The 16,933-nt window shown below is 40.3% G+C and overlaps 1 protein-coding gene across 12 annotated transcripts in view; it reads right to left on the bottom strand.

The window, feature by feature from the left end:
- CD44 (CD44 molecule (Indian blood group)) overlaps positions 1 to 16,933 on the bottom strand; it is an 89,252-nt gene that overhangs the window by 25,345 nt on the left and 46,974 nt on the right. For 4 of the 12 annotated variants that reach the window (XM_040259012.1, XM_040259010.1, XM_040259011.1 and 1 more), the window contains exon 5: positions 14,974 to 15,222. In XM_040259012.1, the coding sequence (XP_040114946.1) occupies positions 14,974 to 15,222 (249 nt within the window). Of the gene's footprint in view, positions 1 to 181; positions 320 to 1,786; positions 1,916 to 4,978; positions 5,096 to 5,576; positions 5,691 to 7,829; positions 7,986 to 14,973; positions 15,223 to 16,933 lie in introns of all 12 variants that reach the window. The other 8 variants (XM_040259001.1, XM_040259003.1, XM_040259006.1 and 5 more) reach the window with 6 other exon arrangements.

Genomic DNA, 16,933 nt, shown 5'->3' with positions numbered 1-16,933 from the left:
CACTCTTGCCCAGGACTTCAGATTCAGATGTATATGCATACCAGTCTTACTAAGAAAACTAATTTTGGAAGAAGCAAAGTTCTTCAGGAAAGCAGACTGGTCTAAAGCCAAAACTTCTAGAAAAACAGCCATTTGGTGGCTTTCTGAAGCATAATATATAAAAGAGCTCAGAGATTATTACCCATCCTTCCTTTTGTTCGATGACCTCGCCCCATCGGATGCGAGACTGGGTCGAAGAAATAAGTCGAGGAACTGTCCTCTTGGCTCTGCGTTGTCACTCTTTGATGGGGATGGCTGACATGCGTTGAGGCTGCTGTGACTATGCAGTTTAAGCAATTATCAAAGTGTTAGTTGACATCTGGACAGGGATACACTAATTTTTTTTTTTAAAGACTATATTCTCTACTCAAGACAATGAAAGGGTCTTCCGGGTCTAGAGGGTCGGGAAGTTGCATAAATGCAGAATGTTTTAGCAGGTGCAGCTTCACTCATGCTCATTTTCCCTAGCAATCAGCATGTGAACTAGAGGATGCAAAAGCACTAATAACTTCTCTAGTGGGAGGATGAGAAGTTATTGTAAAGACGGAGGAGAAATAGCTCTTCGCCCACACCACGCTGCCACCATCCCTGGAAGGAGGAAGTACAGGAGTCCACACACAGGAGATCCTCCTAGACAACTGCATCCCGGTGACATGCACGTGAGGCCAGCAGTGATGCAGGGAAGGAGTCAGGTAGCAGCTTCCCCGCCCCCGAGACAGACAGGAAAGTCAATGCCATTCATCTCAAAAGCAGGAATGGACTCCATTAGAAGCAGTACCACCCAACAATGAGATTTACGGCACAAGTGACATAAGAATGCAGCACGTGCTTTGGCTTCATTCTGAGCCAATGAAGACGCAGAGGTAGAAAAGATGACAATAGTGGCCCCTTGGCAACAACCACATCATATAGCCAGTCACTGAATCCATCACTCTGACAGCTGTGAATTCAGAAGCTGCCACACACTGGAAGAAAATCATGCGTTATATCCTATATTGTAAATGAAAACACAGGAATATTTCCCACTGCTATCAAGTAAGGATACGAATTCACTTTTTTTTACAGGATAGGATGCATTTCAAGGCTTCTGTCACACATGCATAGGAGCTGGCAGAGTGAACTTATCAGGCAACGCTTAGAAATGACAAGAGATGACAAGATTTGACTCCAATCTCCCCAATCCCACAGTTCAAGTATAGAGGCATTTTGGGTTTTTTTTTTACTTAAGAAGAAACTATTTCTATTCAAGGAGAAATCTCCAAATAAACATGACAAAAGGCCAAACGACACCAGACAGGTGTTTGTCTCAAAATGTCTGGCTCCATTTCTTCAACTACTGAGGTTTTTCTGACCAAAAGCCTTCTAACAAGCCCAGTATTTTATGGAACTGTGTTGTAAAGCCTGGACCCACGTCATGGAGAAGATTCCTTTACAAAAGAAAAGGTAGTATTTTATACAATCAGAGTCTCTTCGACAGTCTCCCCAGGGGATGCCAACATTAGATCCAAAAGTGACGCATGCAAGCACATATTCTGTGTCTCCCTTCTGTGCCTATATCCATTTCTGTTCAGGGGATTTATTATGAGCACTTAAGGGCTGGTATGTGTTGACTGCATGGTCATTGATTAAGGGACTGTAACATCTTGTGACAATTCTTTCCAATTCTTCTTGTTCACTGTCCTCAATGCCCAGCATTTAACACCCAAGGAAGTTTTCACCCAAGTCTGCCTGTGAAACCATGCATTACCAGTTGTCCCTGCTGTTGAATGAGAGTCTTCTTTTGGTGTTTGGGGATATTCCCCAGGCCTTCCATTCTCAAACCACTGCTCTTTCTGGGTAGCTGTTTCTTCTGCTGTACTAGTAGTGGGTGCCTGGGCTGTGAGAAGAACGTCAATGGTGAGCTGTTATTGTTCAATTACTTTCCTTACCAACACATAGCTTTCTACCTTAAACACATATGCAGGTGGGACAGGAGGCAGAAAGGGACAGCAAGAAAGAAAGAAACCACTGGTAACTCTGAAAGGGATATTAGAAATTAGATGGCCTTTAGTCTTTAGACTTTAGTCTAAATCCTTTAGTCTTTAAATCCTTTAGTCTTTCAGGTGAGAAAACGGGGGCCCAAAGAAGTTGTGATTTGCTCAAAAGCACATAGCCAGATCAGCACAAAGCTGTAACTAGATCACAGTCTCTGAATTCCTAGTACTATTCTTATTTTACTAGAGTTTATGGCCTCACATACCCTGCCTGAAAGAACTGTTCATTCAAAAAATTAACCTCTGGTCTTCAGTGATTTGAGGGGGAGGAGTGTATTATATAACAATCTATGATGAGATCAGCCTGGTAGGAAGACTTCTCAAGTAGTGGTCACATGACTCAACATCTCACACACCAGAAATGTACCAGCAGTGAATTTGCCCAGCATGAAAGATGCTGGGAATGACTGAGATGCTATTCCACTGACATATTACAAGGTTATGTCTATGGAGCATCTAAAATTGTCAAAATCACGTTTTAACAAATTTAATTCAGTGGAAGAGAACTCTTCCAGCCAATGTTTGACATTATCTAAAACCTTTTTAACCAGTGTTTGGAATTGTAAGAGTGTGTGACAGGCTTAAAATTTCAAGCACTCAATGTTCTAACTGTCTAGTTTTAAGAAGGACAAAATGAATGAAATAAAATTGTACCAGGGTGCCTTTGGGAAGAATCAGAAAGTCATTGACATTTTCATCCATTGTGACTAACACTGAAGTTCTGTTCATCAAGAAAATGAGTGTTAAATACTGCACATCAACTATACCTCAATAAAAAAAGGAAAAACAGACTGTATAAACTTGCCAGGCTGAAGTACAGTTTGCAACTTGTAAAACTAGTTTATTTCACTATTTTAGAAAACAATGTGTGTGACTTGACAACAGCAAAGATGTTTTAAAAAATAAAACTTACTGCCCTCATTTTACCCTTGCATTGGCCAAAACATTCCTGAAGTTAACAGGTTATCCAGAGGGAGGGGAAAAAAAAATAAAAATCTTAAGTTCTACCTCCCCCTGATTAAATCACTACCTCCTGACAAATAATGAAGATAGAAACAACACTGGATGTAATTACCAAAAAAAAAAAAAAAAAAACAAAAAATAAAGAAAATTTAACCCAAATATAAACTGCTTAAAGTCAAAAAGAAAAGAAAAGAAATGCACACACTATTCTATACTCTTTCTACCACTATCTTTATAAACAGAATGATCCTTTAAATAGCCAGTAACCCTCTGTTGTCTTCAATATATGGGTTAACAGACTATAAGATTTCCATTGCAAATACAAAGATTGACTCTCTTCTAGAAGCTGTAATGTTTTTTTGATAAAGCCTAGAAATCACCAGCCAGAATCACTTGATGTTTTGCAAGTCCCCAGAAAAGAATCGCTGAAGCAGCTGCCACTTTGTTAGGTTTTGTTCTGTCCTGTTTTTCAGCTACCCTCCAGTAATCATGCCCCTCCCCCACTACTTTTTGACAATAGGCTCATTAATTCCAAGCCTCTTAAATAGTATAAACTTAAATAATATAAACATTTAGGTACAAACTGTCTTAACAACTTCTAAAATAAACTATTAGGATCCAAAGGGACTGGTACAGAATCCCATTCTGAAGAAATTTCTGTTTTATTTCTCTTATTTCTGTTTCTTATTTCATTAGACTCTTTGTTAACTCAGCCCATAATCCTCATGTGAATATCAAATCTATTGTGGTCAATAATGAGATGCAGGCCTGTTGGGTGTATTCAGTACAATGCTCTGTGCTGTGCCTAGTAGCTTCTAACTCTTTGCGACCCCATGGACCAAAGCCCACCAAGCTCCTCTGTCCATGGGGATGCTCCAGGCAAGAATATCGGAGTACTGGAGTGGGTTGGCATTTCCTTCTTCAGGGAATCTTTCCAACACAGGAATCAAACCCAGGTCTCCCGCATTGTAGGTAGATTCTTTACTGTCCGAGCCACTAGGGAAGGTCACAGCGCTCAGGATGTTCAGTCCTAATCTGTTCAGTCCTAGCTGATGTCTGAAAGTTTCTTTTGTTGTCTGAAGACATCTTCAGACCATGGATTCCCAAACTCCTTTGGCTTTTAGTGATTGTTCCTTACATTTTTTTGCTTTTGGAGTGTTTAAGGCTATAAGAACCATGGTTGAACCATAATTTCTATAATGCTATGAGCTGTTACCCTAAATTAAAGCTTCTTTTATACCAAATATAGGCATCTCTGAGAGACAGACAAAAAAAGAACAGAATATACTTACTTCTTTTTTGTCCTATCCTCATAGGCCAGTAGAAAGACTTGAAATTGTTTTAGGAAACCTGAGATGTTTGCATATAAGTAAAAATAACAGCATCAAAGCCTTCCCCCAAATTACCCTGAGCTTAAAAACAGAAAAAGAACAGTCAAGGAATTCAAATATAGTCCATCTAAGTGACTGTCTTTCCTCCCAAGAGTACAAGGGAGGTGTTTCTACAATGGGGTGAGAAACAATGTGAAAAAGAAGCTGGATTTCTCAAAGATCTTTACAGAAAACAAAGAGTTCCAAAGATCCTTGTACTTGTCACACTTTCTTTCCACATGCCACTGCTAAGCACCAAAAGAACACACTCTCCTTCAGACATTTCCATAAAAACACACAAACTACCCAAATGGAGCCTCTGGGAATCTTTAACACAAAAAAACTGTATCTTAGATATTTTTAAACATTTTTGCCTTTTGGGGCAACTTGACAAGTTAGTATTTTTAATTCCAATTTCTAAGAGACCGTGTGCAGATTTGGCAGCTTTTTATGCTCTGGGGATAAAAGAAATTACTGTGTGGAGATCGAAGATGTAGCCAATGTCTTTTCCTACTCTCTGGAGTGACTTCACTACTCAGCTAAACCAGAACTGCTGATTGCCATCCTTCTTACTTGTGCTTGTAGAATGTGGGGTCTCCTCTTCATCATGATACCCATGGTGACTGGGAGAAGAGTGTGGTTCCTGGGTCCAGCCTTCTCCATAAGTACTGGTGCTACTTCTGTCCACATCTGTCGTGATGATGGTTATATACATTGTGACTTTTTATCAACTGGTTTTTGATGGTTCTGTTTTTTTTTTTTTTTTCATTAAAGTACATGCCATCTAATGGGTCAATGCCTAAGTAGTACCTCTGAGCATCAACTCTTAACACTTTTGCATGATATCGCTAATCTCTCCCAAGAGAAAATCAAAATGCATAGAATTTCTTAATGATTACCTGTTATGCCACTATGACCACTTTGTCAAGGGCAGCACCGCAAACCATTTTAATATGTTCAGTTTTATAACGAAGCAACGTAAAATATCTTATGCCCAGATGATATAATTGACAAATGACTCAACCTGAATGGAGTATCCTCATGAAAGTTCACTAAGAATTTGTGATGAGATATTAACTAAATTTCCCCACTGTGTTCTGATGATTGACATTTGCAGCACCAAAGACTTTGAGGGGGAAAAAAAAATCTTTAAGTATGCGTAACCCATTACCAGTCATCCTTGTGGTTGTCTGAGGTGATGCTTCTGGATTCGAATGGTCTGGGTTCCTTTGGATCCAATTCGGGTTCTGTTGTGGGTGGGTAAAAACCCGTGGTGTGGTTGAAACTGTGACAATGATGATTCAAGTAATTAGGAGAACGTTATTTCTTGAGCCTTCACCATTTGTTTTGTACATTTCTCCCTTTTGTAGTCTACAGAGTCGTTCATCTATACCAGGCTGTATAGATGGCTGAGTAGAAATGAAGGGATAGTGGAGAGTGGCTTCAGCTTGACTCTGCCATACTGTTAAGTATCTCAGTGTCCTTCGCATTCTGTCAGAGAACACGTGGAGGTCAGAACATGAGATCTTCTGGAGAAAGCAGCCAAAGAAGCTGCATGCAGCAGGAGGAAGGACAGCTTTGAAAACACCAGCCCTCCACCGAGGAGAACCAAAGATGTCAACGCTTTGCGCGTCCATGCAGTCTGTAACAACCCTCTGCACTTGAAAACCCAAGCAATCTCTAACACTGAAAGGTGTCCTTACAGGTAGACACTCGAGCTGAAGAGTAGATGCTTGAAAGTTATGCCATGATGACCACTTTACTTCATTAGTAGCATTATGGGGAAAGAAACACCCTGAGCAGCCAGAGCTTTCCTATAGATGATTCAAAGGAAGAATATCTACCTAGAACAGCCATGTGATGAGCTATGTATTTCTGAATATTTATCAAACACCTCAGAAATTCTCATCAAATACAGAGCATTTCATGAGCAAGCCATTCATAGCCAATGAAAAGAAAACCAAGATGCATACATTCAGTAGGAAAAACCATAGGTAACCAACCACCATTGCAGCAGCTCCCCTAAAATAAAAAGAAGCAGACATCCACCACTGCCCTGATATGGTCACCCCCAAACATGACAGGGCTGGAAGAAGAGATGCATGTGACGGAAGAATCATGACAAAATCAGAACCAACGTCTTTTGGAAAAGTTATTTGCAAATCCATCCTAATTCTTTCAAACTTTATTTTGATACCCAAATAATACAAAACTCTTCAGAATGATAATACTATTGGATTCTATTTCACAAGTTAATAAAATCAGGTAAAACCATGAACTACGTTCTCAATTAGTATGAAAAACTGGCAGTTATCACACCCCAATAGAAGGAAGTGGGCATCCAGCTCCATTAAGTGCATAAGTGCCAAGAAGAAAAGTGAGCTGAAATGGAAAAATATGCTGCAGATATGAAACAATATCAAGGGAAGCTCCCTGCTGAAGCCTGAGCATACAATTTATTTTCAGGTTCATCTGTTTGGCTTGCCATTTAAGAGGGTTTAGTTTCTCAAGTATCAAGACCACATCTTTCCCGATGCCCAACCTAGAAGATATGGCTATATCCTGAACCCAAGAGACAGTACAATAGTAAAGCTCCAGTGTTTTGAGGGTATTTGGTATTTTTTCTGAAGTTACTAAAGAGAGCTCCCTTGTTAGTTTCTAAGCTCTGCAGGGGTGTCCAGCTAAGGAATATAGCTTAGATAGAAAGCATACAGTTCACCTCAAGTATTTGTTGTACTGATGTCATATACTCAAATGCCTTCAGGTCTAAGCTATTCTTTTGGACCCCTTCCTCTTGGGATGCTATACTTTTGGGGATGAAGCTCTCAGGTTCAAATAGGACAGACTGGACTTCGGTGACCCGAGAGAGCTCATTTAGCACCCCAAAGGCACATCTTCTCTTTAAAAAAAAAAGGCAGAGCTGTGATGGAGTCAGTTTCAGCAATCTCATCTCGTTCAGCAGTATCTTAGCTCATGAACAGGTAAGTATAGGAAACTCAGTTATCTGGCAGAATATTAGACCAATTTTTGATTTTTTAAAGGACCTTTCAGCTCAATTTCCATCTCTATTCTCAAAAAAGTTTTTATAACTGTCACAAACTTGGATACTATGATGCAATGGCTTCACTATATGTCTTTAATAATTGGCACTGTTATGTTATAGTTTAGCTTTAACACATAAATAGACAAAACAGGAAGGATTTACATGAGGAATTAAGAATTCTATAAAAGATTTTGGCTTCCATAAAAAAAAAATCAGTTTCTTCCTTAATAATCTCATCAAGGCATAACTAACTAACCTGTGATCACAGGCTTATGCTCATTTCTCATATTAACTATTTCTCAAGAAAGATACTATTGGGCATCACTCAGATTAATCGATAAGCCTGGCACAGATGGTTCTAGAGGAATTGATTATTCTTACTGGTGCTGGAGATAAAATCTTCATCATCATCAATGCCTGATCCAGAATAACTGGGGTGTCTGTCTCTTTCATCTTCATTTTCTTCAGTTGGCTCCCAGCCTGCTGAGATGATACTTGAATCTGTACCTGTTGTGGTGACTTGCGTTAGTAGCTGAGCTGAATCCCAAGTGATCCATTTCACAGAGGGAGAAAAACAGGCACAGAACGTATATCAAATTCCCAAGATTAAAAGAGAGAAGTGAGAGATTTGACTTCTATATTCCAAATTGTTATATTCTGGTCTCAAGCTAATGTATAGATCTAAAGACAATTGGGTATGATCTTTACAATGGAATACTCTTTTCAAGGAAGTTAAAAGAATAAATATAGACATAACCTCACCAAAGAAGTAAAACAGAAAAAGGCTGATAAACTCCCCCATGCTTTCAGATGCATTTATTATTAAGCATACGCCATGAAAGCTAGGCTGTCAAGAACAGAATAAAAAAGTTTCACACGTGCCTATTCATTGTGTTAAGCCACCTTCAGTAATACCTTGGAATCTAAACACATGTCAATCATTTCTAAAAATCCCTCAGTTGTATTCACAATTTGCTATTCATCCAGCTATTAGGTTTGATCTTCTCTAGCATTTGATTTCTGTAACTCTGAACACAAATGAAAGCTACGCTGCAGTTCCCAGCATTATTTTAGCATACAACCAGAAAACTGATAAGAAGCCCGCACTCTGCAACCAAAAGTAGCCCCCGCTTGCTGCAACTAAGGAAAGCCTGTGCAAAACAAGGATGACTCCGTGCAGCTAAACAGATAAATACATAAATAAAAATAAAAAGGTGGTAATCAGAACTATCCACCAATGAGCTTTTACAGAAAGTGTTATATCCCTCACCATCAGAAAGATCATTTTGCAGAGAAATTGTGTATGAGATTAGATGATTAGAAACGTTGACTGAACAAGACATTGATCCTCTCCACATTATGAGGCTGATGCTTGGAAAGACTGAAGGCAAAAGGAGAAGAGGGTGTCGGAGGATGAGATGGCTGGATGGCAGCACCAGTGCAATGGACATAACCTGGGCAAACTCTGGGAGATGGTGCGGGACAGGGAGGCCTGGTGTGCTGCAGTCCATGGACTCGCAGAGTTGGACACAACTGGGCAACTGAACAGCCACCACGTGTGACAGTCTGTGCTTCTAAACTCCAGCTCTTCAGAGTTCCAGCCCTTCACCTTCTACCCTCTATCTTGGTCAACCAATATCATCCTCCAAGAATCTAGGGTGTGATACGTCTGCCCACAGCCTCAGAGACACAGCCCCAACAATATCAGACACATGGCAGAGAGGCAGCTGAGGTGAAAGCTGGAAAGAGATGCCATTCCACTTTTCTCCAGTTAGAGTCCAAATTCCCAAACAGCGTTGCCCATGGTTACTTGCACATCAATGCTAGATTCTGCAAAGCAGAACAGAACATTTTGAGACTCAGTTTTTGAAAACAGAATACTCAATCAAGGAAGACAAACTGAAGTGACTCAATGATCTCACTAACAAGACTAGAAGCCAGAGTCTTGATTGGCAACTTCCAAAGATTGCCATTTCTGTAGCCATGATGTGTGTCAGAAGAATAGCAGAAAATAGTGCCATGTGCTAAGTCACGTCAGTGGTGTCCAACTCTTTGCGACCCTATGGACTGTAGCACACCAAGCTCCTCTCTCCATGGGATTTCCCAGGTGAGAATACTGGACTGGGTTGACATTTCCTTCCCCAGGAGATCTTCCCAACCCAGAGATCGAACCCACATCTCTTATGTCTCCAGCAATGGCAGGCAAATTCTTTACCACTAGTGCCAGAAAATAGTAGATACAAAAGCTGAGAAAAGTTCAAGCAGAGAGGCTGAAACCATCATTAAATCCCCAAATACAACAGTAAGGTGAATTAGATTTCTTTTTTCTAGCCAACAAGAAAGCCCAAGGAGAAGTACAAGACCTTTTCCTTCACAGCATTTGTCTGATGAAGATAAACCTTGTAAACATTTTAAAAATACGATTTTAAAAATTCTGCATTCAATCTCTTCCCCACCTCTCCAACGTCATCTTAATCACTATCATATGCAATCATAACATAATATCAGTACTATTTTCCTTATAGGAATATTTGTGAAAATAAAAAATAGTTTATTTAGTCTTATAAGCTAAACAAAGGTAAAGGATCTTTTTTATAACTCTTCTTCTGAATTAAAAAAGTTCTAATTATTTTGAAATATGGTCATATCCACCAACAACAAAAGTTAGTAAATGAAGATATGCTAACAATATCCCATTGTTACAGACTTGGAATGTTTTCTCACAAAAACTTTTAAGTCAAAACACTTTATAGCTACTTAGAATAAATAGTCAAACATCCAGGGAGCTTGTTAGAAGCCTAGATTTTTACATCAAGCACAGGTCACTTCCTACACTTTACAGTTGAGATAGCAGATGTCCAAACAATTGTCCGGGGCCAACACTTTCCATCTGTAAATCAGTATTTTCCTCTGTTATTATTATTGTCTGTGTAAATTAAATCAGCAGAAACTAGGAGTATGCATTTTCTAATAGACTTCTTTTAAGAGGACGTGTTCTGATTGAATCTCTTAATCAAAGATCTGAAGGAAAAATAACTCTGGTTCTAGGTGCCTGTTGCCAGAAGGAAACAAGTAGGACACTAAGCAGAATCCAGTCATGTCCCAGGGCCACCGGCCTCGCTATTAAACAAAATGGTGCCAGATTCTGTTCTCCCTAAGGATGGTGACAGAGCCTCAATAGGAAATTCTGACATAATAATGAGGTCCTTTCTCTTAATACTGAAAGGCTTGGCATTCAAGACAAGAGAGACGCAAGAGACGTAACAGTTTACCTGTCACTGCTGTCGTTTGATCCTGAGTCTTAGGCTGTGAATTACCAAACCAAGACCATATCCAATTATATTGCTCCTGAGCTGCTTGCTGCATGGTGGTTTGAGTACAAAGTTGAAGAAACCGGATCAATTATGAAAACATCATTTAGTGAGGTCTTTTCAGAAAACCTTTACTCCCAGTCCTCTCTATATAAAATGTATGCATATTTTATAGAATGAAGATTACAGAAGATTGAGGCCTGATTTTTTCTTTCCAGGCTTCCCCAGATCTCTTAGAATCTTAGGACAACATCAGAAATGCAAATTCAGTATGCTTATCCATATAGTGTTACTCATTCTTCAAACGAAGCCCGCTGAATACAGGCTCAGAACTAAATCAAGTAGCAACTTAATAACCTGTGATGGAAAAGAGATTTAACATCTAGTTGATTAGGTGACCCAGCCATGAACTGGAAGCCTTCTATGTAGCATTTCATAAAGTTGCTTTCATTCATTTATTTTTGGAGTATCTTTAGAGGTGCTTGCTTGTAACTTTTGGATCTTTTTGTGGTTTTACCTGAGGAAGCTTGTAATGACAACTAGCATTTCCAAGTTCCGCCCACAGTCATTAATCTCAAGTCAAGCTTTAGGAACTTTGCAAAGGGTGTGTTTCCAAGTGTTGAAATCAGATAAAGATTTCTCAAGAATCCATTTATCACTTTCTGTCCCTTTTAATTCGTTTTCAGAAAGGAAACAAAAACTTCCCAAGTTAGGGAACTTCTGGATTCTATTCAAATTAGAGAAAGGCAATTGCAAAAATTGTCATTTTGCAATTTTGAAATCTCCCATTTGATTCTCAAGTTGGACTTGAGTCCAGACTGTTTCCCTGAAGAATGGCAAAAATCATCAGGATAAACCTCTAAGCCAGTTGAGATTTTTAAAAATCATTTTGAGTCACATGCTTCTTTGAAAATCTAATATAAGTTACGGCTGCTCTCCTCAAAAAAGGGAGCCTATACATACACATTTTCAAAGTTTTGCATATTTTTTTTCTGGTGGCTCTTGAATATCTTACAGCTTATCATTGAGCCTACTGGAAGCCCATGAACTCTAGATGAAAAGCTTTAACTCTATACACATTCAATGTCAACTCCTTACACAGTATGTTCTGTGCTACAAAGGACACATATGCATAAAAGGGACTAGAGAGATAGGAGCCAATTTCACGCTGGATGTCCCAGCTAAACCTGGGCATCCTCCTGGAAAACCTGCAGACAACCCATTCTTACCTCAGAAACTTTATTAAAGGTACAGAACTCCGGCCACCCTCTCCCTCTAGTACATCCGGTAGAAACCAACAGGAAGTAAATATACAAGAGCAGGACAGAAATATTATTTCTGTCTTCCGAAAAGGAGGTGTATGAGAGTTGGAAAAACTGTGAACAGCTCTCGCCTAGCCAGCAGAGTTTTCACTCTTCCCCACACAAGCAGACCATGCTAGACCAAAAATAATAATAAATGTTATATGTTATTATACATATAATAAATATACATGTATATGTAATTACACCCAGAAGACAAGGAGATAAGAGTGATCCAAGGCAAGAGTCTGGTTCCTGAGTTAGTTTAAGTTTCTGGATTCCAAACGATTCCAGATCACCAATAGCAAAAAGGCTGATGACATACCTCCAGGAAGGCGCTTCCAAAAACATTTATAATAAAAGGCTTGCTGGAAGTCAAGCGCTTCCCAGATGGTCTTTCTCACTGGCTCTCCCTATTGCCACCCACCAAGGACCCTTAAGGATGGAATCAACCACGCAAGCCAAAGATGCACTTCTTGGTGTTCAGCCAGCCTTCCTCTTGACCTCTGCCCTTCTGCATCCATTAGGGAGGTTTTGTTATCACTCCCTCTCGCTAAGTCCCAACTCTCAGTCCGATAGCTATGAGGCTTGGGGATTCTCCTCACTCGGCTTGGAAAATATGGTCTGTTGAGGAACTGATCAGTGCTAATGTTCTCGAGCCTGCCGCTTGAGCAGGCTGCTTGTTCTCTTTGACACCTTTCTTCGTGTGAGCTAATTTATTCAGCATTGCCCTACTGGATCCTACAACACTCTCGTGACTCTCAGGTCTGGGCTTACTCCGCTAGACATATAAGTCTCCTCCTACACTATTGAAACTTAGCTAAGTGTTTTGGAAAGAGAAAAGCACAATTCTTTTCTCAACCCAAATGCTAAACAATGTTTTAGTTAAGTAAACATACTTAACCAAATCATTCCCTGGATTTCTGTATAGGAAACAGGCTCCATGAAGGGAGATCCATCTGAGTCCCCAGTAACAAGAGCAATGTCTGGCTCAGAGAAGACCTCAAATACTGGTTGAATGAAAGACAAGGTTACTAATCCTTACTTTTTCCTCAATATTACCTTCTAATGGTGTTTACCACTGGGTCCCAAGCATTAGAATTGCTTGATACATAGTAGGACTTCAAAAATATGTTTGCTGATTAAGGCAGAAAAGCTATGGTCCTTAAAGGATGTTGCCATGAATGTTTATAAAATGTCCTCATTGCCCTTCCTGAAGCACATGTGAAATACTATTTTCTATAGGCTGTCAGCAGCTTAATGTTAGTTTCATCTGATTCCCACAAGATACATTTTGTCTCGATTTTCTTCTTTGGAGGGAAATGCTACTTCAGACTGCCTTGATCTGCTTCCTGCTGAGACCACTAATTGTTGCTTTTGCTAAAACTGCATTCCCTGAACACCTTCTAAGTGGTTACTTTAGAAAGGCAGGGAACTCAGGAAGGAGCAAGTAACTAGCAGCTCCACCTGCTTGGTTTGCAGAAGCTTCTCTCCAGAAGGGTTGTCCAAACCTGGAGGGATACGGTGCGGAGGGAGGTAGGAGGGGGTTTCAGGATGGAGGGCACATATGTTATACTTAGGCCGATTCATGTTTAATATATGGCAAAAAAAAAAATCACAATACTGTAAGGTAGTTATCCTCCAATTATAACAGATAAACTTTAAAAGAAGCATTGTTCATAGGATTACAGACAATACTGCAACGCAGTCTCCAGAGATCCAATAACCTAGGAAATCATGGGAAATTTGAAAATATCTGCCATTTGAAATGCTTCAAAGAATCTGTGGAGAATGACCGGATCCCAGCTTTATCTGTGCTCTTCCCTCGGCAATCTGCTAACAGAAATTTAAAACACCATCAAGAAAGTGACCTTATGTTAAATCACAGTGCTCTGACAAATCACCCTGGCTTCTGAAGAATAGAAAAGGGCCCCGTCTTGAGCATTGGCAAACCAGGACATTTCTGCCACACTCTCTGGAGACCAGAATTTCACCCCCTGAGAGCCGCAGCCAGGAGAAGAGAAGATCCACACCATACTAGGAAAGCAGCTCGAGGCAGAAGGCCTGTTTGAGTTTGAATAATCCTCCACAGAAGGAACACAGCCCATCTGGAAACCTGTTTTAAAACAAACTGTAGGGGAAAAAGCAAAGAAGGAAGCAGAGCAGAAGACCAGAGGAAGATGCAAACACTTTCCAATGAAAGTGAAACGCCGGGGCCAAACCCCAAAGACACTGAATGCAGAGCTTAAATAACTGCACTCCAGAAGTCCCCAAAATGAGTTACCCACATAACCAAGCAAGCATGAAGAGCCTTCCCCACTAGAGAAGGATATAAAACCCATAAGTAGATTTAATTTGATCAGATAACTCCTTCAGATACACTCCCTTAGGCCAAAAACAAAGGAACTGTTTAGCAAATCATGAGTCGAGAGTATGACTAATTATTACCCAATTAACAATATGAATATAAATCAAGTTAAAACCTAAATGTATAAAATGAACCTGAAAAAAAAGTAGCAGATGAAATGGTATGCATATTTTATGATCCCGACTTTATGGAAACAATTTTATCCGTAAATGGGTAAGAACCAGAAGAGAGTGTGCCAAAATGAAACTAGCTTATGTTATCAGGTGTCAACCGTCACCATTTCTCTGGGACAAGAGAACCAGGGACATTCTTCTGAAAAATTTCCAGTACGGTACTTCTTAGAAATGGAAAAAACAATTTTTTTTGGTAAGCAGTAGCAGTCAATGACATAGCACACCAACAACTGCAGGAGGCCACCTCCCCAAATCATGTCACCACCTTCTAGAGACAGTCGCTATCAACACGAGTTCATGTCCCTCAGATAGACCAGAGACATCCCTGTGAACGAATGGCTACTGGAAAGCACAGTGACTCTTTCTCCTTACTGGTATCCGAGGTATTCTCTGGCTTGCTGGAGACCCAGGGGCTGTCTTGGTCTGGGGGTGGGTACGCAGTTGGGAGGTGCGTGTGGAAGATGCTGTAGCCTCCAGAAGTGCTTCTCTCGCTGGGGGAGCCACTGCTCATCTCATCATCAGGAGGGCTGCTGGGGCTAACGATGCTGGGGTTGATGTCTTCGGGGTTAGTTCTGTATTCGCCTTTCTTGGTATAACGGGTGCCATCGCGGTTTACAATAGCTGGAAGACAGAGGAGCCACTTTCAGAATCTGACAGCTGACGTATTCTGACTATAGGAAAGACGGTGGCTTATCTTACAGTGACTTCAGAGCTATTTTTCTTTTTTTATCAAGCAAAACAGCGGCTAACTACATCTCTAGTGGGGAAGACAAAGCGACTATATAATGCACTAAGACAGTGAACCCTCCCTGCCCACTCACACACTCTGCAAGTGGGAAGGCTGGGGAGAGGGTGTATTTAGATGTCCCCAGGTTTGAATCCCAGCTTTCTGTGGCTCTAGACAAGGTAGGCAACCCTCTGAGCTTCAGTTTCATCATTTGTAAAATGGGAATGAGACTACATCCTCTATAAGCACTATATGATACATTGTATGGAAAGTATTTAGCCTAGTATTCAAAATAGAGCTGGTGCTCAATAAATGATAATTCTCCTGCCTGGTCCCTACCCTTCCTTCTCAAGTACATGTCATATTTGTTGCTGTTAATTCCATCTATTTTGAGAAAGTAGGAGACAAAGAGGCAATCAGTCTCGTCAGGGAATACAAGACATAACTTCTTTATTAGTACTTCAGTTTACCAAGCTTCACAGATACTGTGTTTTCCACATGGAAGCTTTGTGGAAACTTTTCGTTGTCAGATAATGGTGAGCATTTTTTAGCAATAAAATATTAATTAAGGCATGTATGTTTAAAAAAAAAACAATGCTATTGTACACTTGGATTATAGTATAGTGTAAATGTAACGTCTACATGTGCTGGGAAAGTCCCCCAAATTTATCAAAATGTTCATTTCATTGCAGTGGTCTGGAACCAGATCTCTGAGGTATGCAAATCCATGAAGAATTAGATTTTCTTTCTAAGGGGAAAATGTTTCCAGTTTCAATGAATCCCCAGTCCTGGCTAACAAAATAGCATGCTGAAACACTGACAGAGGCTCTGCCATCTGTGAAATTCAACTTGAAATGAGGACACAGGAGTGAATATAAAGATCAAAATCTTTGGTTTAAACAAGAAAACGACTAGAACGACATGAGGAGAAAGAGCGAGAAGGGCTTCATTCATAGTTCTCTTCTAAATGTGTTGCCTTCAAGTGTGAGTCACTCACTACACAAGTGTGCATTTAGCTGAAATGATTTTCTACTATGTGGCATAGGCAGGACTAAAGATTCCTTCTGTTGGTCTATCTATCTTGTCCAAGTGGAACTATTAATCAAATATAACTTTTAAAAAATCCAAAGTCTCCATCACCCTAATCATCTCACAGATGGAGATCTGATGAAGAAATAAGACCACACTTGAACAGGTCTGGACATGGAGAGAAAGATCTGTTGGGACCAAGGAAATGAGGCATTTATTGAGCATCTACTATGGGCCCGGCATGGATCACATTATCTTTTTTAAGTTTCATGACAAATCTTATATGTTGACTCATTACTCAAAGGAGAAAACTGAGGCTCAGATCATCCAGATTGTAGAGAACCTGGATTTCAAACCAGGCCTGATGCAGAGCACTTCACGGTTGCTGGCCCCTCTTCTTCCTGTCAGGCACAGGCCAGGGGCAATTTCCTGCCATGGGGAGCTGGAACGGTGTGGGCCAGGCATGATTTTCGTCCCCGTCACCACGACACTCCTGCCACCTTGGACATCATCGAGGGGTCTGGCTTTTAGGAGGTAGAAACCCAGCCTCCTCATCACTGTCATACTTCTCAAAAC

The sequence above is a fragment of the Oryx dammah genome, unplaced genomic scaffold (genome assembly GCF_014754425.2).
Source record: "Oryx dammah isolate SB20612 unplaced genomic scaffold, SCBI_Odam_1.1 HiC_scaffold_17, whole genome shotgun sequence".
Lineage (NCBI taxonomy): Eukaryota > Metazoa > Chordata > Mammalia > Artiodactyla > Bovidae > Oryx > Oryx dammah.
Note: the sequence above shows the minus strand (reverse complement) of the source record. Positions and strands in the feature narration are given on the sequence as shown.